Source organism: Euprymna scolopes, chromosome 10, assembly GCF_053919585.1.
Source record: "Euprymna scolopes isolate OS-2025 chromosome 10, ASM5391958v1, whole genome shotgun sequence".
Taxonomy (NCBI): domain Eukaryota; kingdom Metazoa; phylum Mollusca; class Cephalopoda; order Sepiida; family Sepiolidae; genus Euprymna; species Euprymna scolopes.
In genome coordinates, this window is record NC_136491.1 from 18,633,448 (window position 1) to 18,659,141 (window position 25,694).

At 39.9% G+C, this 25,694-nt stretch overlaps 1 protein-coding gene across 2 annotated transcripts in view; it reads left to right on the top strand.

Annotated features, from left to right (window-relative positions):
- LOC145285831 (IQ domain-containing protein E-like) overlaps positions 1-25,694 on the top strand; it is a 101,958-nt gene that overhangs the window by 60,486 nt on the left and 15,778 nt on the right. For both annotated transcript variants that reach the window (XR_013869078.1, XM_080134266.1), the window contains exons 4-7: positions 9,126-9,203; positions 15,071-15,106; positions 17,936-17,986; positions 24,282-24,352. Coding sequence is in view for 1 of the 2 variants with exons in the window: in XM_080134266.1 (XP_079990392.1) it covers positions 9,126-9,203; positions 15,071-15,106; positions 17,936-17,986; positions 24,282-24,352 (236 nt within the window). In the remaining variant the exon portion in view is untranslated. The remainder of the gene's footprint in view (positions 1-9,125; positions 9,204-15,070; positions 15,107-17,935; positions 17,987-24,281; positions 24,353-25,694) is intronic.

The following is a 25,694-nucleotide window of genomic DNA, read 5'->3' on the forward strand; positions in this document are numbered from 1 at the left end:
AGTGTATGAGAGGTACGGACGAACGAATTGGCAACACTGGGGTTCAGTGTTCATCAGGTACGGACGGGCGCTCGGATCGGACAGTCACTGAGAAAAGTGTCAGTGTATTAGAGGTACGGACGAACGAATTGGCAACACTGAGGGTTCAGTGTTCATCAGGTACGGACGACATGGAGAACGGAGTCGTGGTAATGAGGTGGACTTCTACGGCGTGGAGACCGGAGCCACGGTAGTGGTGGTGGACTTTTACGGCGTGGAGACCGGAGCCACGGTAGTGGTGGTGGACTTCTATGGTGTGGAGACCGGAGCCACGGTAGTGGTGGTGGACTTCTACGGTGAAGAGACCGGAGCCACGGTAGTGGTGGTGGCCTGGACTGCTACAGTGAAGAGACTGGAGTCACAGTAATTGCGCGAGCGTCGAACGGTTAGGGAACCGTGAGCAAGTGCAGAGCTTTGCCGAGACCAAGCTGCCGAGGGTGAAAAATATCGCCGTAATATTCAGGAGATTGCTAGCCACCGGTAGTGGGCAGGAAGTTGTTTCTAAACAACAGTTAATATTAATTCTCGGATATGTTCCTTACAAACAGTCGATGCTGAAGGAGTTCGTTGTTTATATTTCACGAAGTTTTTCCAGGAAATTAAAGTTTGTTGTTTTGTTTTTGTTGTAGAAAAGATGTCTTTTTTAAATTTCTTTTCTAAAACAGGGCTCTGGAATCACGTGACGGCTGCTGATATTACTGCTACTGCTGATTTCGGCGGAGGCTGTCAGTGGCTGGTCATCTGTTGTGCTGCTGTTGTTGTTGTTGTTTTTGTTGTTAGCGGCCAAGCCGCGACAAGGCCCCCTCCCTGGATAATTGATCGTTATCAATTAAAAGTAAATGTAGGATTTGTATTTTTCTGGGAAGGTAACCTTTCTTCCTACACGGGTTTTTCTTGGTGGAATGGTGTGTGCTTCACGATCCGCTGCTGGCTCTGGTGGAGCGGGTTGTATCCGGATGCTTTCTGGTGCAGGTGGGGGATCTCTATGGATTGAGCTGCGTTCAGGCTCGTGTACTGACTTCTCTAGTCGAGCAGGTTTCACTCTATCGATCGAGACGGTGTCCGTTCGATTTCCTCGCTCGATGGTGAGGTGCTTGTCCGAGCGTTTCTGGACTCTAAAGGGACCCTGGTATGTCGGTGTCAGGGGCTTCTTGACCGCGTCATTGCGGATGAAGATAAACTCGCAATCCCGGAGCTGTTGTGGAACGTGGGTGTTTTGTGTGGGTTGCCTTGGCGGTGAGTATTTTAACTGGGCCATTTTATGGCGTAGTTCTTGGGTGAAGGAGTTTGTAGCAGTGAGGTCAAGCTTCGTATCATCGAAAAATTGACCGTGCAAAGAGAGTGGTGTGCCAAATACTATTTCCGCTGGTGAACATTCCAAATCCTCTTTGAGGGAGTTCCGGATAGATAGGAGTATTAGGGGGAGTTCATCTACCCAGTTGTTGGTGGGGTGTTTCGTAGATAGAGAAACTTTGAGTGTTCGATGAAATCGTTCGACGAGACCGTTGGCGCATGGATGATAGGCGGTGGTTTTTATATGTTTAATGCCGAGCATCTGCGTAAATCCCTGGAAAAGTGAGGATTGGAACTGCGCACCTCAGTCTGTGGTAATGATGCTGGGTACGCCGAAGATTGCTATCCATTCTCGCAGTACTGTCTTTGCTACGGTGTTAGCAGAGGTGTCACTGATGGGTACTGCTACTGGCCATCTGGAGAATCGGTCGACTATGGTGAGGAGGTATTGAAAATCCTGGCACATCGGGAGAGGTCCGACGATGTCGACATGAATATGGCTAAACCGTGCGTCAGGGTTGTTGAATGTGCCTGGTGGAGATTTTGTGCGTCAGGGTTGTTGAATGTGCCTGGTGGAGATTTCGTGTGTCGTTGGACCTTGTATTTCTGACACTCAAGGCAAGTCGCTACCCAGTTCCGGACATCGAAGTTCATGTTAGGCCAGACGAAACGGTCAGCGATAAGTTTAACGGTTGCCCGTTTGCTGGGGTGTGATAATCCATGAAAGTGGTCGAAGATTTGTTTCCTCAGTGCCGGTGGTACGTAGGGCCTGGGATTGCTCAACTTTGTGTCGCAGTACAAGGTCTTACTGCTGAACGGTGCCGGAAATTCCTTTAGTCGCAGAGATGTGTTTTCTAAGGCCTCAGGGAGGGTTGTGTCGGATCCCTGAGCTATCGCTATCATCTCTTGGCTGAGTGGGCCGTCTTCTATAGAGTTGATGTCAGAGCGGGACAGGGCGTCGGCAACAGCATTGTCTCTTCCTTTCACGTATTGGATATCAGACGTGAACTGCGAAATGTAGTCCAAATGCCTGATTTCGCGCGTCGAATACTTGTCAGAGTTGTTTGACAAGCAGGTTGTTAACGGTTTGTGATCTGTAAGAACCGTGAAATGTCTTCCTTCCAATAGGTGCCGGAAGTGTTTGATGGCAAGGTATATTGCCAGGAGTTCTTTTGAGAAGGTGCTGTACCTCGACTGGGCCGACGATAATTTAGCTGAGAACAATGCGATTGGTCTTCACTGATTATCGATCTCTTGTTCTATCACGGCCCCGACTCCAGTGTCTGAAGCGTCTGTCGTGAGGAATATCCGCGTTTGGACGTCCTGGTCAAGGTGTTCTAATTTCGTGAAGTTAGCCAGTGATGCTTTTGCTGTGTGGAAGGACTTCAGCTGGTCGCCTTCCAGAGAGAGGGGTTTGTTTTTCCTCTGTATGATATTCGTCAGAGGGGTGAGGAGACTTGAGCATCCTGGGATGAATCTCCGGTAAAAATTTATCATCCCCAGGAAACGTCGCAGCTGCTTGATTGATGTGGGTACCGGAAAATTCTGGATAGCTTTCACTTTCTCTGGCAGAGGGGTGATTCCACGAGCATCGGTGTGATGGCCTAAAAAGTCAATGTGGTGTGCTCCGAATTCACATTTGTCTGGGTTGATCCGGAGGCCGTAATGTGCTAGGCAGCGAAACACTTCATCCAGATGTTTCTCGTGGAGGTCAGCATCTCTGCTAGCCACCAGGATGTCGTCAATGTAAGCATAGACGTAAGGTAGTCCACGCAAGACTTCGTCTATGAGTCTCTGAAATGTTTGGGCTGCGTTGCGTAATCCGAAGGGCATTTTGGTAAACTCAAGAAGTCCAAAGGGAGTTGTCACTGCTGTCTTTGGGATGTCCTCCGGAGCCACTGGGACCTGATAGTAGGCCTTAGTCAGGTCTATTTTCGAAAAAATTCTAGCTCCCTGTAGGCCAGTGGCGAAGTCATGGATGTGAGGAACGGGGTACCGGTCGGGGACCGTGGATGAATTTAGTTTCCGATAGTCCACGCATATACGGAACTCGCCGTTCGGTTTGGGTACCAGGTGCAGTGGTGAAGCATATGGGCTGTCTGATGGGCGGATGGTGTTGTCCGCCAACATCTCTTCAAATGCTTTCTTGGCGTAAGCTAGTTTGTGTGGAGGTAGTCTTCTGGGTCGGGAAAATGCTGGTTGTCCGGTCGTCTTAATGTGGTGTTGTGTCTGGTGTTCCCCTGCATCGGTAGATTTAATGGGCTGAGTTAGGTCCTTGTACCGGTGCAGGATGGCTGCGTACCGTGGATCGTGTTGAGGCTTGAAGGGGTTCCTATGATTTTTATCGAGGTCACGCCGTCAGACAGGGTCCTTGTCCTCATGTGGACGGACAGGTTGTAGTGGGCCAAGAAATCGGCACCAAGTAATGGTGTTTTCACATCGGCCAATGTAAATGACCATTTGAAGTCCCGCCTGAGGTTGAGGGTAAGTTCCTTGTTGCCGAAGGTTTGTATGGTTGATCCATTTGCTGCTCGGAGTTGAAAGGAGGTGGGTTTCAGGGTGGGTCTGTTGGTGGGTGGTATAACACTGATAGCAGCACCGGTGTCCACTAAGAATTTGAGACCGTTATTACGGTCCCACACATAGAAAAGACGACTGTGTGGATGTGCCCCGACAGGAGTAGTCGTCGCTGTCTGTTGGTTTATTCGTTTCCCTGAGGCCTTATTGTAATTGCAGGGAGGTTGGCATTTTCGGGCCCGGTCGCCGAAGGATTGGTGGTACCAACATGTGCCTGGGAGGTTCCTTCGTCCTCGGCTTGGGGTGCGGGTACGGCTTCGGTTCCGGGTGTGGGGTGTTGGGCTACGTCGTCTCTGGCGTAGGGAGAGTTTGAGCTCTCTCAGCTCTGCTCGCAGTTGAGTCAGTTCGTCTTCCAGTCGTCGTGAGCGGTGCCCGGGGTCACTCTCGACATGATGTATCCGTTGGTGGGCCTGTGAGTATACTTTGTCGGCCGAGTCTGCCACTATTTCCAGGGGCGTCTCGACGGGTACCAGGGCCAGGACCTGGGTAATGTTTTGCGGAAGCCGATCCATCCAGAGACCGCGGAGAATGGGCTCTGCCATGCTGTTGTTACCGAGTCGGCTCTTCATCAGTCGCAGGAGCTGTGATGGGGTTCTATACCCGAGAGTCACATTTGAAAACAGGTCTCTGATGAGATCCTCGTCTGAACGGCCGGTTCGCTTGAGGATTGCTTCCTTTAGGCAGGTATATGGGAGTTGCTCTGGTGTGTTGAGGAGGATGTCCTCTACTTCTCCTACCATAGATGGAGGTAGTGCCTGCACCACTGAGGCGTACTTCGAGTCCTGGCGAACGACCCTCCGGGCTGCAAAAATCGCCTCGAGCTGGATGAACCAACTCCTAGGGTTCACTGGGTTGTAAGGTGGTAACTGGACCAGCAGGGCAGAAAGGTTAATCTCCGGCTCTGTGCTTTCTGCCATCTTCTCTGCCTGACTGTTTTTCCAAGCCTGTGTCTGTAGATCACGTCGGGGTCACCACTTGTTGCAGTGAGGCCTGAAGGTGGTTAGCCAACTGACCGTGCAACTAAATAAACATCAGACACAAGGACAAGGAAAAAAAACAACAGAACAAAGAAGAATGACAAACTCGGGTAGTTTAGTTTAAAGACGAAGTCTCGCCTTTTATTTAGGCAAACAAAAGGGTGGTAAAATGCGAATTTTCTCACTGGGCGACGTTGGTCCGGGGTCCGTCGCCGGTGTATTCCGTCAGGGGGATGCTTGTCGGTTCGCCGTAAGCTGGAATGCTGGGATGACGTCGGAGAAGTCGGCGTGGTAACTGGTGCGGGTGATTGGTCGACTTGGGTCCGACTGGGACAGTACTGATGTGTTAGCCTCAGGTTATGAGAGGAATGGACAGACGAATTGGCAACACTGAGGGTTCATTGTTCATCAGGTACGGACGGGCGCTCGGATCGGACAGTCACTGAGAAAGGTGTCAGTGTATGAGAGGTACGGACGAACGAATTGGCAACACTGAGGGTTCAGTGTTCATCAGGTACGGACGACATGGAGAACGGAGTCGTGGTGATGAGGTGGACTTCTACGGCGTGGAGACCGGAGCCACGGTAGTGGTGGTGGACTTCTATGGTGTGGAGACCGGAGCCACGGTAGTGGTGGTGGACTTCTATGGTGTGGAGACCGGAGCCACGGTAGTGGTGGTGGCCTGGACTGCTACAGTGAAGAGACTGGAGTCACAGTAATTGCGCGAGCGTCGAACGGTTAGGGAACCGTGAGCAAGTGCAGAGCTTTGCCGAGACCAAGCTTTTATTTATTTGCTTTCCCACTGAGCAAATTAGGCAGGAGGCCGTTTTTAATGTGGAGATAGGGGGAAGAAGGAGGGAAAGAGGGGATCCAGCTCCCCAGAGGAGGGAAGTGGGGGCTGGATTAGAAACTGTTGGTATGAAGGGTTGCCCCTTCAGTGACCAAGGTCTGATATGTGGGGTTACCCCCACATATGGTCTTTGTGAGTCATGCCCGGACCCCCGAGGGGGGGGGCCCGTTGGCGGGACCAAGCTGCCGAGGGTGAAAAATATCGCCGTAATATTCAGGAGATTGCTAGTCACCGGGAGTGGGCAGGAAGTTGTTTCTAAACAACAGTTAATATTAATTCTCGGATGTGTTCCTTACAAACAGTCGATGTTGAAGGAGTTCGTTGTTTGTATTTCACAAAGTTTTTCCAGGAAATTAAAGTTTGTTGTTTTGTTTTTGTTGTAGAAAAGATGTCTTTTTTAAATTTCTTTTCTAAAACGGGGCTCTGGAATCACGTGACGGCTGCTGATATTACTGCTACTGCTGATTTCGGTGGAGGCTGTCAGTGGCTGGTCGTCTGTTGTGCTGCTGTTGTTGTTGTTGTTGTTAGCGGCCAAGCCGCGACACTACCGATCAAAGTTATGACAACAGGACCATTGCCATCACCCTCAAAATGTAAATTTGGACGCTTCAACGCTAAATGCATCGGACAACCCCATAGTTAATTATTTATCTTTAGTGTAGTTTCAAGTGACGGCCACATCATGTCACCTCTCATCTTTGAAATCATCTTGAAAGTCAAAACAAAAGTGTACTTGGATGTGCTGAAGAGTGTAGTGATCACCTGGTGCAATCAGGTGGCTGCTGGCAGACCCTGGGTGTGGCAGCAGCACAGCGCAGGCCCATGTCCAAAGAGACCCAAGCTTGGTCTCAGAAGAAATGCTACAACTTTGTGCCCTTTTTTTACTGGCCCCTCTCCTCCTCCTACCTGAAACCACTGGACTACTTTGCTTAGTCATATGTCAAGAACATCACCAGACTAACCTCTCACAACACCAAAGCCAGCCTGAACGTCGCCATCCACCGAGTACTTGTCGAGCTCCCGCCGACACTTGTGGAAAAGTTACCTGAATTGATTTTTTTCAATAAAAGTTTTAAACTACGTAGTGTTGTTTTCTTTATGGTAACAACTTTATTGTTCTACCCTGTAGTCATCAGAAATATGAATTCTTTATAAATAAAATGGTCTGTTTTGTACATGTGTGAATGTATACATTTGCATATGTGCATGCATGCATATTTTAAGTAAACAGTTCTAGCTTTTCAAAAGTTGTATAACAAAAAATCGAAACTTACAGCAGATGAATTGGGATTCTAATCTCTCAAAGTTCTGTGTAGATCTTCATGCTGAGAAAAGAAAACCAAATATTTAACCAAAATAATTGAAATTCCTCAAATCATACAATTGTTCCAGTTCCGGACTTGTATCGAGGCAGTGTTTGAAGCTGAAGGCAGTTACATTGAATAGATGTCATAATCAAGTTACCTGAATTAATTTTTTCAATAAAAGTTTTAAAATAAAGCTGTAGTCTTTTCTTTAGGGCGACAAATTTATCGTTTCACCCTGTATAAAAAATTACGAAACTGTTATTACTCTCAGAATAGACTTTGTAACCTAGTGGGGGATACTCTTTTCTTTTCCCTGCAACCTCTTTCTCACAGAAGAGATGTTGTGAGCCTGTCTCTGTTTTATCATTATTTTTATGGAAAATGCTCGTCTGAGCTCCAATCTATAGTCCCCCCCCCTCACCAAACATTCACGAAAAACACTCGCTTGGCTAAAAACACTATCAATAATTTCCCCCCACTCTTTATCTGTGCTTAAACCTAAACGTAGATTCCATGGACAAAGCTTCTTTCTTAGAACTGCACCTGTGGAACTCTTTTCTGTTTATCTGCTTTCCAGCTGACTACAATATGGCCGTCTTCAAGTCCAACGTAAACAAGTTCTTGATAAGCCGTTTCCCCTTAAGTAATCCAATTTTACCAAATTTTCACTTCTAATGATTACTATGATATTGTCCTTTTGACTGCTGTATACTCATTAATCATGATTTTAAATCCCCTAAAAAGTTTGGGCCTGTGAAGTGCCCGGTTCATTTAAAATTACCGTGGATTGGGGATAAGAGTATGAAATTGTCAAAACAGATTGTGAGAAGCGTTTATAAGTGCTCCTACTCTGTTTCCTTGTGTTTGGTATACACTACGAGACCTGCTTTTCCTTCTTTTCGCAAAGATAGCTTGCCTTACACCCAAATTAATGATATTGTTTATCAATTTAAATGACAGTGCGATGCTGCTTATATCGGGCAAACATCTTTGCATTTGCTAACTGGTACAAACCAGTACGTTCCATCTAAAATCAGACAGGGGAGGGAAAGGTAGGATCCGGTAGTCTTCCTCCTTCCACAGCCTTGGACTCTGCTATTGGCCAGCATTTGGTTGACGATCCATGCTGTGCTGATAAATATAAAATAGAGTGGTTCGAGGTGTTACACAGAGCAAACTCCAAAAATCATTTAAAGATTTTGGAGTCTGTCTCTATTGCGATTCGAAAACTTTTATGCCGGTGTTATTTCTCTTTAGGGAACTTTGACCCGTTCCCCCCTCGTTGTGCCAAGTTTTGGTTTTAGTCGCTTTTAAATGCAGCAATTTCAGATTAAATCTTTTTTTTAATCGTTTTTTTTTTTTTTATTTCTGGCACATCCAAATTCCCTCGTAGTGCTCTTTAATTTTTGTTAGTAATATTGTTTTGTATGCTATCGATTTCTCCTGACGAGATGATAGCCGAAAGAGCTCTTGAGAAATTTCTGTACATTTTATTTAAATCATTATATATATATATATATATATATATATATATATATATATATATATATATATATATATAACACCAGAAAAGGATTGTAATTTTTGTTAGGAATGAAGTTCTTAAATTGGAATCCACTTTTTAAAATTAGTTGTAAAATATTTCTTCCAAACACACAGAAATAATCAGGAAAAGACGTTTTATTTTGTGGGGCATATCATGAGGCTGAGTAAGGATTCACCAATACATATTCCTCTATAAAAAAAAAAAGGGCTATAACCTCCTATATAATACGAAGCGAGGTCGTTAGGCTGAAAGTAACCTGGATTAAGATTCTTGTTAACGCTTTGAACTGTGGTGGCTTTGTTATCAACACTAAAACATTCTGAGGAAATGAGTCACACACTTGTAAGCATTACAGACGATAGAATTGGAGTGGATACAACGAGCAGGAGGACAGCAAAAGAAAATTGTAAAAGATGAAAGAAATGAGGGTTTTTGGTTTTTTTTTCATATCTTCACAATTTGATTACTACTTTTAAAGAGAGTATAAAAATCTTTAACCATTTGCTTCTAATGCATTTTTTTTTTTTACCTTTTAGCAAATTGGGACATTGAACCAAGAAAACTCCACAATAAAAACAAAGCTGAGACGTTTGGAACAAGACAACCAAAGAAAAGTTAGTTCAGTATTTTCATATTTCTATAGTAATAATAACTGTTTTCTTATTTTTAATTGGTTAGCATTAAATAACTTTTAATTAAAACAATATACCCACTCTATCAATAACGACAGTTTTTCAAAAAATAATATTGCTTGCAAAGAATAAAAATGACTGATTTTATAATTACTAGCCTGGGTATTTGGAGGTGTGTTGAGCAAAAAAAGGTAGTAGTAGGCAGGCAGGCTCGAACCCATACCACGATGGAGGAAAAGAACGTGAAAAAAAAAAGTGATGTCTTTGCTATTGCCAAACCAGAAGTGACTCTGTCACTTTCGACTTCTTTTCTTATATTATCCAGGTTAACAAGGAGTTTTTCACAGTGTTGAATAGGATCGAACTATAATCTTTCTCTGATCGTAGTGATGCAATTACCGAATCTTCTAGTGGTTCATCATTCCTTGGTATTAACCGGGATAGGCCATCTGCATGTCCTAACTTCTTTGACAGAAGAAACTTCATATCAAAATCATAATTCAATAGAATTGGTCCCCATCTTTGGAGTCTGTTTGCTGTATATGTAGGCAACCCTTTCTTCGAGCCAAAGATAGAGATCAGCAGCTTGTGATCCGTTTGTAATTTGAAGTGTCATCCATGCAGATATCTGCGGAATCTTGTTCCCATGAAAATGATACTTAAGGATTCTTTCTCAATCTGAGAATAATTCCTTTCTGCAGGTAGTAGGGTTCTCAGTGCGTGTGCTATAGGTTTTGTAGATCCCTCCGACATTTTATGCAGGATACATGCGCTGATTCCATATGTGCTTGCATCACTTGTGACGATAATGTCTAAATCTGGGTGGTAGTGATTCAGGAATAGTTCTGATATGAACACATCTTTCAGCTTTTTAAACATCATCTTGCATTCTGTGGTCCAGTTCCAAACCTTGTCCTTCCTCAGTAGTTCGTTTAAAAGTGTTTGCAATGTGTTCATATTGGGAATGAAGGATTGGTAGTAGTTGGCTAAGCCAAAAGATTTTGCAATGTTGTTATATTGTGTGGGTCAGGTATATTTTTTACTGCTATCGACCTTTCTGGATCGGGCCATCTACTGTTTTATCTTCCCTAAGTACTTTATTTGTTGTGGAAAAATTCACATTTAGTGTCTTTAAGTCTGAAGCCATATTTATTTATCCTTTCAAATACCTGAAAAATGTGTTTTCTATGTTGCTCTATAGTTTCACTTTTTATTAGAATATCATCCAAGTATCTGATGGAAAAATCAAAGCTGCTCAACATCATATTTGAAAAACAGCTATTGCGACTTTGATTCCAAAAGCTAACCTATTGAATATAAATAGTCTCTTGTGAGTGAAAATACACAAAAGTTTCAAGCTTTAATCTTCAATGGGAATTTGTAAGTACACTTCACTCAGATCTATTTTTTTAGAATATTTTCTCTTCATTTAGTTTGGTAAACACTTTATCATAGTGAGTAATGATGATCCATTAGTGCTGCATTCAACCCAGTCGAGAATTCTGCACAGGCTCTGACATCTTTAGATTTTTTCTTTACATACACGATGGGGGCAGCTTACTTACTGTAGTCAACTGTGGTCAAAATTCCTGTTTTGATGGGTCTGTGCAGTTCTTCATTGCTCTTTTGTATAGAGGCAAACTGTATACTGTTTCTTTTTGAAAACTGGGGTGGCATTATCTTGTGATTTGAACTTCGCCTCCAATTTTGTACATTGCCTAGTTTATCAAAAAAAAAAAAAAAAAAACATTGTGGAATAACTCTTTCAGGTCGTTCTTTAGTTTTTCAGCTTTTCAGTTCAAATTTTTTGATCCAGTCTGTACCAAAAAGGTTATTAGTGTATTTTAACACAAACATCTCAAGTTTTCTCTTAGAAACGTCACCTTTGAATCTTATTCTTTCTCCAGTTACTGAATGAGCAATTTTCTTGGTTCTCATCATCCTTGATTTTCCAATTTTTCACCAAGTATGGTGGTTTATAATGGACAAATCCGAATCACTATCAAGTTGAAGTCTAACATCCTTGTCCCCAATTTTTACCATAACGAACTTCCATACACTTTTGTCCTCTGCTTGAGTCCTTGCTGCTTTTACATAGCTACAGTCGTTTTGGTTTACAATGTGAGACTTTGTGTCCATTGTGTCTACACAGATCACATTTCCGGAGCTGGTATGGATAGTTGTTCTGCCAGTGAAGTTCTCAACATCTTTTGCATGGGTAATGGGGCAAATCTGGCTTCTCTTGAGATTTTTCCAGAAAGTTATATTTGGCTTTCTCTTGACTGTTGGGAGAGTAAGATTTTTTTGCTACTTCATACCTTTCTAATGTGTGCTACTCCTGCCTCTTTTATATTTTTGGAGTCTTGCTTCCTCTGCCAATTGCTGAAGGGTTATATTTGGCTCCTTTTCAAATCTGTTTAGTGCTTGGCATCTTGGTCGACACTAAGCCTTGAATGAAAATCAGAACTTTAAAGTTGTCAGCTGTCAATGAGGATAGTCCGAAGTTGTCACAGTGTCTATTTATGACTGAAGCAAATGTGGTGTAATCTTAGCCTTTGCTGGTCAGGTTGATACATTTCTATTTTTTGTGAAATAAGCTGGTTTTTGGACAGTATAATTCCATCAAAGATTTCATAACCTCATCAAAGGACAATTCAGTCTGTTTCAGGATGATGTAGTTCACAAACTTGTTATATTCTGCAGCTCTCAATTTTTGTAATAAATGATGAACCTTCATCTGCTCACTTCATGACTTGCAATCTATCCTGAATACTTCAATAGTCAAATCCTCTTCAGGAATATAGTGAAATGTTTCTAATGCTGACCAGATTGCGGTTTAGAGAAAAACATTCCGATTTAATTTGATTTCTAATATATTAATATAATTGTATGATTTCTAATCTACTATATAATAAAATGATTGTAGAAATTCCCTCTGGACCAAAGTAGCATAGATTTCAACAACAGATGCCACCTACAAATTTAATACATCTTATGTAGCCTACGATCACCATTTTTGCCACATTCATGATAATAAAATGCTACATTATATCCAATGAGCAACACCATCACAATCACAACATCTATAGAGGAATGAGTTCCTATTTTTCTCTCTTATTACTTAGTGTCTTTACTGCTACCAGTTGACACCTGGACAAATTCTACATTTTCCCACGCTCTTGTGCTTGCGCTGCCTATAACTGGTTATTGCATCTACATTATTTAACTGGCTATTACATGAACATACCATATAATCTTTCCATTTTACGCTACCTAAATAATGAAGTCTCCCCAGCATAATTCCGATCAATCCGATTGCCTGAGCTCTCACTATTCTCATATTCTAGAATACAATTATCCCCCTTCATAAACTGCCAAATACATTATTACATGTAATTAGACATGAATGTACTACTACTAGATGTTCGTTTATTATTACATTTCTGCATCACTCCAAATACGCCGCCGACTTCTGTTGTATACATAAACGACCTTACGTTCGTTTCTTTTTCCATTTCTGCATCACCCAAACTACCCAGCCGATTTCTCGGTCATTTACATAAACACTCTTATTATCTTAGTACAGCTACTACTTTATGGCACTTGTCCCGTAAACTTACTTCCTCAGGATTACTATTTATTTACAGCAAAAGTTAAATGTTCTTCTCGCTTTCAGCACGCTTGAATTCACGTTTATATCCCCCCCCCTTTGAAAACAAAAAAACTTTTACAGCATATTTCTTCTTATTACATTCTTTGCCATGTGCAGCCTGCAATTTGCATATTATAATGCAGTTATTAACCAGAAAAAAAAAATCAAAACAAATATCCCCTGTTAGGCATTATAACACTGGTGAAAAAGGACGATACTGACAGAATCACGTAGAATACATTAAGTTTAAAAATTAACAACAAAACCGGAGTATCCAACAATGAAAATCATTCAAATATTTAGCATCATTTATTATCTGAAAATTAAAATAATCCCTTGCATTTTATTACAGAAAAGGGTTCCATGTTTCCCTCACAATCACAACAAAAATACAAGAATCCAACAATGAAAATAAGAAAAAAATACTTAGCATCATTTATTATCCAAAAAATCGGTGATTTATAAAATAAATAATCCTTTACGTTTCCTTAGAGAACAGTTCCATGTTTCTGTTAAAAATATAAATAAGGGTTATTGTTTTTTGAACCTAATAAAAACATTTAAATAAAAGCATTTAAATAAACTGCAATGAACAAAATATCCAGGTAGGTAGAAGAGTAAATTATTTAGCCTTTGACAAAATGGTTATTTGCTACTTTTAGTTTTTTTTTTGGATGCACTCATTTAATTCGTTCAATGCTTTAAGTTTTTTATTTTTACTTTTTTTTTGTAAATTGAGTGATTTTTTTTTTTAATAAAACAATGCTTTTTTTCTTTTTTTTTTTTTGGTGTGTGTATGTGTGCGTCTGTAATTATTTTTCCTTCAAGTTTCTATAACTCGAGAGTTTATTTTGGAGGTTTTGCCAAAATGAAACTCGATTTCATATAATTTAAATAGTTAAGTATTGCCAAAAATCAATAATACTAATAAAAAGAATATTTATTAAATGGTAGAGGACAGACATAGACATAAGGTCCGTTTTAGAGGCGGGGAAAATATAGTTCTCCCACAAGTGGCACAATGGATTGGGAAAAATACTTTTTTTATAGGTGGGGGTGGGGGTAATTTTTACATTAGGTCCACCTCCACAATTTTCTGTAGAACAACGACTTTTAGAAGTACTCAACTATGCTGATTAAGAAAATCCTATTCTAATTTTGCAGAGACGAGTGCTTTTAGAGATCACTGGCTGCCAGGTTTGTACGCATGCGCGATAAACAATTCTACTTCTATACAACCAACACCCTCACCCCCATTACTTTTTTTTCACCATGTACAGGTGAGGATGCTGACAATTATCACGGCAAAATTTGGGAGAATTATTCCTCCCCCTCCCCAAAGAAAAGGCGGTTGTCTACTCTGACAGCCGTTCTAAACATGCAAATGTTGGCAGTGTCTATTCCGAATGCTGTTCTTAAGATGGCGAGGTTGGTGGTGTCTATTCTGAAAGCCGTTCTTAACATGGGGAGTTTGGGATATCTATTCCAAACGCCATTCCTTACATGACAATACTCAAAGAAGTGAAGTGAAAAAGCCATAATTGTTTTTTTTTTTACATGTTAATATAAGACGACATAAAACTGGAAATTAATTTAATACTATTCGTGGAAGAGTTGAAAAGAAGAGGAAGACTTTAACAACAAACGGAAACAGCTAGGACTGTGAATCTTTCTATTATTATTCTAATGCACCATTTTTTGTAATTTTATTCATACTGATTTACACATTCCTTTAATTGCTTTTCTTAGATTCAAGCAGTACTGCCAGTGTCTGTAATTGTTTAGGGATGGCAGTGGCCATCAATAACCGTAGTTCACGTTTTGTGAGGGAAGGGCAGGCTACTACCAGGCAATGCCGGTTACTGGGTCCTGCTATTATATTAATATAATTGTATGATTTCTAATACAACAATATAATTGTATGATGTCTAATATATAATTATATCATTTCTAATATATTAATGTAATTGTATGGTTTCTGATATAATAATATAATCATTGTTAATATCATTTATTATGTAGTATAAAAATCATTGTCATTTAAGGCTGACCAGTTTAAATGTGTTTACCTTTCATTTTTACAAGCAGTTTATTGCTAAATATTCCTGTCTATGGATTGATCAGAATACAACTACCCTCCCCCAAGCCACCACACCCTTTTTTTTTTAACATATTTCTTTCCTTTTGTATCTTTCAGGAAAAAGAAATCAATGATTTATTAAATCCTGGAAAGGTAAGAAAAAAAACTTAAGAAAAAAAACTTAAGAAAAAAAAAACTAAACAAATTATTTTGCTCTTCTATATTTTCAAATCTTATGAATTTTCTAATATATATCAGCCACCTTCCATCCATAAAAACCATGTGTATGTGTTATCGAATAAAACACATGCCCTTTTCTAGCTGCAGGACGAGACCATTTCAAGTGCTAAGAAATGAGAAAATAAACAACAAGTCAGACAACCACCACCTGAAATTAATTTTGAAAAAAAATTTCCCACTCTATAATAAACTAGGCTAGGTGTTCGGAGTTGCCTGGGTGTTTGGAGATGTGTCGTGGACAAAAAAAAAAAAAAATGTGGGAGTAGGCAGGCAAGCTCAAACCCGTAACGCAGAGGAGGAAAAGAATGTGAAAAAAAAAAAAAACGTGACGTCTTTGCTGTTGCGTCCATCGCCAAATGCTAGTCAATCGAAAAGGGTAGATAACTTTAAAAAATATCAGTGAAAAAGCGACCCCTCCCTGTAGAAAAGTGCCCAGTTGAGGATGAAGGAATTAATGTTTTTAGCCAATTTTTAGATATTTGTTGCCCGAAGGGTCGAGCTTCAAAACAATACCGATCTCATGAAAATCCGTCACCTCTGATGAAAGGTTTAGGCAGACATACAACATACATGCATACATTTAAACAGACAGATGAGATTTATATTATAGAAAGCCAACTATGTTTTTTTAGGTCATCAGAAATGATAAGTAAAAATAATTAACTTGTAATTTGATGATTTTGTATGAATGTGTTAGTAATGTTTTCGGATAAATATCAAGTGTGAACACTGGTAAAACATGTTTTTTTTTTACCATCTGCAAACAAAGGATGTATAACTATTTGGATTCTCCAAACTAATTTTCTCATTTTTAATATTATTTTCACATTTCGGGGTAGCATGCTCTCTTTTCATCATCCGTGACTAAATGGAAGGCCTAAGTAATTCGCAATTGTATTTTGAGTGTCACCCACACTGAGGATTTAACTGTCAACCCTCAGAATAGTGTAACTTTTACAACTAACTTTTGTCAAGTACTCTATCCACTATGCCATGGGTTCTTGGCTGATGGAATGATAAAAGGGTTCTGTTCAAAATTCCATGCAGATTCCCGAGTTCGACAAGATACACCTCAAGAAGGTCAGACGTTACATTGACCAAAACAATGTGCAAATGACATTCAAGATGAGAATCCAAATAATACAAATGATATTTTATCTTTATAAATTTTGGAAATAACATAATTTTAAACACAAATATATACAACTCTTTATCCGTAGCTTAACAATTTCTTAGACTAATAGAACAACTAACTCATACTCCTCCCTTTTTGCTGGGATTTATATAGATATCCTCTCATTCATAGTTAGATATATACTAAAATTACATGAGAATTATCAGCTGTTTCATCTCTGGTCATAAAAACTGTCAAACCAGAGTGCCTATTCTCTAGAGTGGACATAAATTCTGTAAAATTTCAAGTGGTTTGCTTCTGGACATGAACCCTCATTTTCAAGAAGCCATGTAGTGTACATGTTTATAGAATTATGGAATTAACCTTTTTATTATTCATGAATTTGTAGTTATGATGTTGCATTCTGCAGGGGATTCTTCATTTGCTGGTTGGAGCTTTCTTGGCTGGCGAATATTTTGGTGGATGGTGGATCTTTTTATTGGATGGATCATTGATTACCATTAATAAAACATGCATGAAGACTGTTGTATAAAAATATACAGTTTTTATATTCTGTATAATAGTGTATTCACTATTCTCAGCAGAGAAAAAGAGAAAGTCTAAACTAATAATGAAACGATTCCAATATTTTTACCTATTCTGATACACTTACCAATTCTATTCTAAATTCTTGATTCTGATTCTTTTAAAATCTCTAAATATTTAACTATTGAGGGTTTTTTTTCTTTTCTTTTTTAATTTTTGAATTACCATCAAAACTCATGTAATATGTGCATGTATTTTTGCAAAAGTAAAAATACATTTGTGGGGGTGATTTATACCAAGGTTTCCCAAAGTGGGCTCCATGAATGAGCCTGAGGGTCCCAGAAGCTCTTTCTTAAAGAGGACCAAATACTTTATATGAAAAAATTAAATAACTGCAGACGTTTAATTATTGATCTTTTTTTACTGGAAAAAGATAATCATTAGTTAGTGTTTTTCATGTTTATTTTTAAAATCATCTTATTGGTGTTCTGTGAAAAACCTCTGCTCTGCTCATGGTGTCCTGAAGTTTGTGAAACCCTGATCTATACATATTAGTTTTACTGATAGTTTAAAATCAATAAATATTGATCATTTTATCATTAGTACTAGCAATAGAAAAATAAATTTAAAAAAAATAAAAAGAATCGTTTTTGGCATTGGAAAATAGGCACCAATTCAGTTAACCATCCCAACACTAGTCTTTTCACCTCATTTCTTTTGTAACAATTACGTTTTTATTCCTCTAGGTCTCTGACAGTTTTGTAAAAATCTAATTGCTTATATAAAAATGTCCTATTGAATTGGGAAAACTTTTTGTTATTCAAATTTTCAACACATTTCATGTCTGACCTCACAATGATTTAATTAAATCTAATCTAATTAAACTAAGTCTAACCCAATAGTTTTCAACCTTTCTTTGACTCATGCGTCTTTTTGCCTTTTAATATTTTAGGGATGAACCCCAGTTTGGAAACACCCATTTAGCATAGCACACTGTTCACCCATAATGGAACAATCTGTTTTATTTGTATGATTTGAGGAAATTCAATTATTTTGTTAAATATTTGGTTTTCTTTTCTCAGCATGAAGATCTACACAGAACTTTGAGAGACCAGAATCCAAATTCATCCGCTGTAAGTTTCGACTTTTGTTATATAACTTTTGAAAAGATAAAAGTGTCGCCCTAAAAAAAAAAAAAAAAAAAAACAAAAAAAACACTACAGCTTTATTTTAAAACCTTTATTGAAAATATCAATCCAGGTAACTTGATTATTTAGTGGAGCTGATATCTATTCAATGTAACTGCCTTCAGCTTCAATCACTATCTCGATATGGGTCCGGAACTGAGAGCATGCCTTTTTCACAAGTGCCAGCGGGAGCTCTTCAAATACACGGCAGATGGCGGCGATCAAGCTGGCTTTGGTGTTGTGAGAGGTCAAGTTGGTGATGTTCTCGACGTATGACTAAATGAAGTAGTCCAGTGGATTCAGGTCGGGAGAGAAGGGTACAAAGTCCTAACACCCCTTCTGAAGCCAAGCCTGGGTTTCTTTGAACTTGTGGCTCAGCACCGAGTCCTGCTGCCACACCCAGGGTCTGCCAGTGGCGATCTGATTGCATCAGGGAATCATCACACTCTTAAGCACATCCAGGTACACTTTGGTGTTGACTTTCAAGCCGATTTTGAAGATGAGAGGCGACATTATGTGGCCCTCACTTGAAACTACACCAAAGACCATAGCCATAGCCGGAAACTTTCTTTTCATCACCCTGGGCACATCCCTGTTATTTGTGGCAATCTAGCTATGGTTTTGACTGTTGTGCACCTGATCCTAGCAGAAGTTCTTTTTGTGTGAAAAGAACCAGAGAATGTTTGGCTTCTTGGGATGCTTCAGTTTGTTGAGCAAACCAATGGATGTGATTAGCCTGAGGTTCTTTGTCTTCTCGCTCAAGACTTGGCTTGTCTCACGTTTATACTCTTTTACATTTCTGAATTTCTACATTTGATTGAATGAAAACCAGTGACGCGCAAGGAACTTTTTCAGGGAAGACGCTCAAGTGAAAAAAAAAACGGTGGGACATAGACCTATAATACATTCCTCTGAAAAGGACACTTTTAAAGCAGGAGTAAAAAAGCAGATGCTTAGGCACCCCTCGCACCCATTCTCTTTTTTTTATTACATTTTCACCCCAAACAAGGCACATTGCCACTTTGATGTAGGGGGCTACTATTAGGGACACAGGCTACAGGGGTACTAGGTGGGGAGTTGGGCAGCAAGATGTCGGTTCACATTACACTTGAATTTCTGCATATCAGTACAGTTGGGGAAGTAGGAACCTGGCAGGGAGTTCCAAAGTCTAGCTGTCCTGGAGAAGAAACTACTGGAGTAGAAGGCTCTCTTACATCTAGGGATCTCTACTGTGAAGGGGTGAGATTGTACTGCTTGTCAGGCAGAGGGATGTTACATTGCATCGATGGGACAGAGGCTGAAGCTTGAATGATAGTTCAGGACCTATTAGGTTGGTGACTCTCTTTTGAACCTTGTCTAGGAGTGAGAGACTAGTAGCAGATGCACCGGCCCAAATATGACAACAATACTCCATACATGAGCGAATGGTGGCCTTATAGAGGTACAGGATACTTTCAGGGGTCAGTAGCTTTCTAGCACGTTAGAGAGAACCTACCTTTTTCGCAGCGGTCCTGGCAGTGCTCTCAATGTAATTGTTCCAACTCATGTTTCCTGTAAACGTTAGGCCGAGGAGTTTAAAAGATGTGCTTTCAGATAAAGAGTCTTTGGCCATTGCTATTGGTGGCAGAGAAGGTTTCTTATAGTTATTGAAGGAAACCAGTTTAGTCTTAGCAGCATTGAATGCGACCATCCATTTTTGTCTCCATTCCACTACAGATTGGAGGTCATCCTCTAGTGTTTCTGCCATTTCTTTAGATATGTGTTCATTTGTTTCCCTGTCATGTCTGTTATAGAGCGTGGTGTCATCAGCATATATACCCATCTCACAGACAATTTTGTCAGGGAGGTAATTTATGAATATTAGGAATAATAGATGTCCAAGGATAGACCCCTGAGGCACTCCCGCATTTATATCATATTGTTTAGATGTATGGCCATCGAGAACAACCTGGATTTTTCTCTTATCTAAGAAGGATTTAATTATGTTAAGTATTCTTCCAGTGATACCGTATGATCTGATTTTCATGAGAATACCTTCGTGCCATACCCTGTCAAAAGCCTTAGATATATCTAGAGCTACCGCTCTACCCTCCCCTGCTTTGTCAAGTGAATGGTATATATGCTCAGAGATTACAGTTAGAATGTCTGCTGCGGAACGGGCTTGCCTAAATCCATATTGTTGGTCGGTAAGAAGTTTAGCATCTGTAAGGTGATGGACTAGAGCTTGGTTAATTATGGTCTCAAATATTTTGGAAAAAAGTGGGAGGAGGCTAATTGGGCGATAATTTGCTGGGTCAGTACCTTCGCCAGAATTCTTGAAAACTGGTACCACAGAAGCAGTTTTCCAGCAGGCAGGAAAGCAAGATTCATTAAGGCATTTGTTGTAAAGTTTGGAGAGTATTGGAGCTACTTCGGCGGAGCACTTTTTTAATAGCACAGCCGGGATGAGATCAGGTCCACATGCTTTTGCAGTGTCAAGATTTTTTATAATGGCATGCTCCTGAGAAGGGGTGATTTTCAGATTGTCGAGTGTGGCGTCTGTCCGCAAAGAAAAGTCTTCTGGGAGAGGGTGGTTAGCAGGGTCTAGTGTGGAGTTGGAGGCAAACCGACTGGCAAGCATGTTAGCCTTCTCGGTTGCTGAGCAAACAACTTCATGATTGTTGGATAGTGGGGGAATTGTTGATTGCCCATTATTTACTACACTGTTGTAGATTTTCCAGAAGTCACGGGTTCCTAATTTCTGAGCTTCGATGCGTTTTTGGATGGTTTCAGTAAATTCTCTCTTAGCGGTCTCTATTTTTGCGCGATGGCAGCTGCACATGTGGAAGTAAACCATTGGGGAGAGTGAGGTTTACTATAAAATTTCCACGTGGGGACATGTGCTTCAATTGCTGTTTTGAACAATTCAGTGGTCTCATTTGCGCACTGTTCAGCAGGAAGTGAAAAGATATTTTGCCATGGGGCATCTCTAATGAGATCCCTGATGGCTTCCCAGTCAGCCTTTTTATAATATCTTGTTGTTTTGAGCAATGGCTCTTCCATTTTGGCTCTAGAGTTTAGGGTGATTTTAACTATTATCACTACATGATCAGCATTCCCAAGTGGGCTGTGGGCGTTCGTAACACAATCATCAGGAACTGTGGTCAGAAACAGATCTAAAAGTGATGCGTGTTGCTCTTGCTGGTCAGGGAAATGGTTTGGAAACGTAACCGTCTGTGATAGGGAATGAGATGTAGAGAAGCTATGTGTTGTGGTACCAGCTGCTTCTGTGTAATTAAAGAATCCAAGCCAGTTACTGTGGTGGACATTGAAGTCACCAAATACATGAATTTGTGCGCTAGTGTCGAGGAAAGTGCTGTATGTATGCTGTCAGAGACTTTGTTTATTAGGGTACAGTCCTGGGTCGAGGGAGAGTGGTAGAGAAAATGAAAGTAACTAATATTATGTTGCATGTTAAGTCTAAAGCACATAAAGGCTTGATCGTCCGATTCTAATTTTCTTTCTCTAGTCAGGGGGAGGGTGTTTCAAATATAGAATCCAAGCCCGTGCATATGTCTGTCAGAGTCCTTGCGGCAGAGTGGGAGATATCCGGGCATGTTAAAGTAGTTAGAGGGGATGGAGAAGTGTAGGTTAGTCTCACTTAGTGCTAAGATATTCGGGGTATTTGTTAGGAGAAATGCTTCAACATCATTTAAATTAGTTCTAAGCCCACGGATGTTAGTAAATACAAGCCTGAAGGGAGGAGACAATTTGATTTTCTTTGAGTTTTGTCCTGGTTTAAGCGTAATTTTAGATTGTACTGTCATTTTTTTAAAGTTTCAGTTTAGGTAAGGGGTGCTGAACAATTGGTTATGCAGAACAGCAGGCATGCAACACAAGTAGACCATTAGCTGACCTTCCATCTACTAGGACCGTGGCCTCAGGAAAGCCCACCGGGGATGATTGCTGGGTCCCTTTCCATGCGCGACATGGCACTACAAACATCCCAATATTATTCAACTGTTGATGGAGCAGCCGCTCTAAGCGCTACCAAAAAGTTAAGGCTCTTGTACTACCAGTCGGGAACAGCAGCCAGGAACTAAAAATCCGATACCCTCAACTCATCAGACGATGGTCAACCCAATCTACTTGTACTGGCATTATGATGTTCAAGCACTCCCAACTGCCCAGTTTAGAGGAGGATGGAATGTGTCGGGAGTGGGGGAAATCGGCGGTCATTGCCCTAGTCAGGAAACAAGGTCGACCACTGAGTGTTTCTGTTGAATCCCTGTGCTTCGACCTCTACGCCTGGCTAATAGGCAAAGAAGGAGTATGGAATCCGGGCGATAGACAGTGCCTATCTACTCTTTAAGCAGTTTAGGTTTGCAGACCAGTAATTTGTTCAAGTCACCAGCTCTAGGAAGGATGTCATCTAAGAATGGAGGAGCCGCCCTCCCCTTAGGTTTAGCTTCAGAGTTTTCCTTCTCCTAGACGGATGACCTGGGAAGATCTACGAGTCCATCAGCACCGAGAGGGTTTACCCCGCGCCTGGGTCCTAATCTAGGTATTTCTGTGACCCCGCGTGAGTAGTTAATGTTACTGGGTTAGTATGTAAATGTTATGTCTACTGAGAAATTATACTCCTCAAAGTGATTAAGGAACATTACTATTACATTGTTACTGGAGGAGCGGGTGTGTAAAAGTTCATGCATATATTTGCAACAGTTGGAAAGAGTTAAGATATGGTTTAATATTTTTCCTTTAAATTTAGAAATTTTTTTTTTATATTATTTATATGTTGGCTTAGGAATAGGATAACGCGTTACAAAATGACTTTATATTAAGCGTGTGTAATGTATGAGTGTTAGTAGCAGCTTGGGGAGTAGGGTAGACGTAGTGTTTAGGAGAGGATTAACTTACAGAATACAGGAGTATTAATTTTTAGAATTTATAGTCAAGTAAAATTTAGTTATAGAGACAAAAAAAAAATTCATTTTTTTTTTCTTTTTTATTTATTTAACATGCAAATCAAACAATGGCAGTCGTCTTGGAGGAAATGAATATATTGGATATACGTAGCACGCAAGAGAGGGGTGCTTCTACCATAATAAGATTACGTGGCGCGTCGGAATTCGTAGTTAACGACAGTCAATTAGGTCAGGCACAAAGCATTGTGTATCTAATCAGAAAGACATAGTGACGTATCTAAGATCACTGTATATTTCAGGTACATATATAATTGAAAGTAAAGCAAACTATATTCCGAGGTTTGTTATAGATAGCAAGTTAGCCACATATTCAATACGAGCGAGTTTATAGTAATTGTAGATATTAAGTATTTTACTTAAATAAAGTCGTATCTTCTAGTGTGAAAAAAAAAAATAAGTCCAGGTTTCTGAAACTTGTGGGATTTGCTTTGCAAAGGCTTTTTTCCCTGATGAAACCCCTCAACTTTAAAGAGAAAAATTATTCCAAATTTAATAAGAAAAATTATTTCAGAGTGAATTTCACATTGAAAACGTTCACCAATCAAACAAATCAATTAGAAAACTTGAAGCTCTTTTTCAAATACGGTAGAACCTCGGGATATGGCAATAAAAATTAGTAACAAAATAAAGTACAGTATATAATACACATGTATATAATAAAAAAAACATTATAAATAACAATGTAAGGCGGGGCAAATACAGTAACTAAGGTTCGGAAAAACATTGTAACCTGAAAAACATGTATCCTAGGGCCACTGTATCCCAGGGTTCTGTATTTCATTAAAATTTGAAAATTTTGGATTGGCTGAAAAGAGAAAGAAGAAAAATGCAAAAACTGGCGATCATTGAAAATTGTAACACTTGGTTTCTTTGTCAGAATTTAAGTCATTTACAAACTTTCTGGGAATTCCATGGGAACGAGGATAAAATCAGTACTCCGGTTAAATTTTATTCAATATGAGAATAAAGATATTTTATTTTACTTATAAATTGATATAAATATATATTATACAAATTAAAAATAAAAATACAGTAGGACCCTGGGATATGGCATTAAAAATTAGTAACAAAATACAGTAACGTATATAATACACATGTATATAATAAAATAACATATAAATAATGCCGTAAGGCAGGGAAAATACCATAACCAGGGTCCGGAAAAACATTGTAACCCAAAAAAAATGTATTCTAGGGTTCTACTGTATTGCCACCATCAACCAGATGATGAAAAATGCTGAAGTTTTTCATCTTTTTTTTTTTTTTTTTTGTAGGCCATTCACAGCCTGAAACAAAAGATTCTGAAATTAGAGACTCAATTAAAAGACAAAGAAAATGCATTCAGGTAAGTGTGACAATAGAGATGAACAAGAAAACTTATCAGCTCCAAAACAGATTAGATTTTTTCATGAGAAAATAGAACTTTTTTTCATAATTGCAGATTTTTATGAGTGGAACTAATTTGCATGTGTAGAGACCAACTGATTAAAAAAAAAAGAAATTGAATTAAAAGCAGTTGAGGAGTCAAATTTTGTACACATAAGTGAAAGTGCAGGCATGGAATTCCTTTCTAAAAGGTTGTTTAGTTCTTTCCCACTGCAAGAACTTAGACACCAGGGTTGGAAAGTGGAATTGAGAAGTCAGCACCCCTGAGGAGGGGCTCTCTGACTTGCAAATAGTGCCTATGTATTTCTTGGTGAGGGCATATCTGGCGATTAGCAATAAACTAACCCCTTCTCAAAGAGAGAAGGCAAAGCCTGGGAGGATGGACCCCCTAGAACTACACAGAACTAAACTCCCGTCACAAAATCAACAGGGACCGGATCATTACAAGAATGCTCTAATCTCTTAATTTGGGGGCCCAGGATAAAGATCCTTAGCCGAGTTTCTAAAAGACTGAGAAAAGTCATATGACCAAGAAATTCAGCATTCTTTGAAAGAAGTGCGATTCACCATTTGACCTACACCAACCCTTGACCAAAGAGATTGAGAATGAGATCTGAAAAGCTGCTCTTGACCTCAGGGTTCCACACAGATCCCTCTGTCAAGATGCAATTCAGGGAAGCCACTCTACGGCATATCAATGGCACGTCAAGTTGGGCATTCGCCAATCTTCAAAATGTTGGATATAAACCTTTCTGTGAACTTAGTGCCTCCTTCTGTTCCAGAGAAGCAAAGACAGAAAGTACCAGAAAACCTTGAGGTGGGTTGCAGACAGAGGAAGTATGACTAGTCGGTAAAGGATGGCAGGGAAGATGTAAGTAATTCACACTTCAGCATTACCTTTTTCAGGAAAGCTTTCTTTCAGAGACAAGTGTTAATCGATCCTTCAAATTTTAACTGTACCTCCGATCAATTCCTCTCAAGCTGGAAATCTGGTCCAAAGATTTGAACTGGGCCATCAGTCTTGCAGAAAGGAGCTGGAAGTGTAGTGTTACCACTGCAGCAAGTCAATCAATGCAGTTGGGTACTCTGTTTAAGTGAATTTTTTTCCCTTGCTCTGACATTGATATTAAAAGCCTACTTTTTCTATTTAAAATTATTAAAACAAACTTTCTTAATATACTCAGTCATGGAATGCGAGCGACTGCATAAACGTTAACTAAGTTGAACATTCCTTTGAAAAACGAAAAAAAAATTAATTATTCATTTTTATGGTTTCTTATTTGATGATTGATTTCATTTAA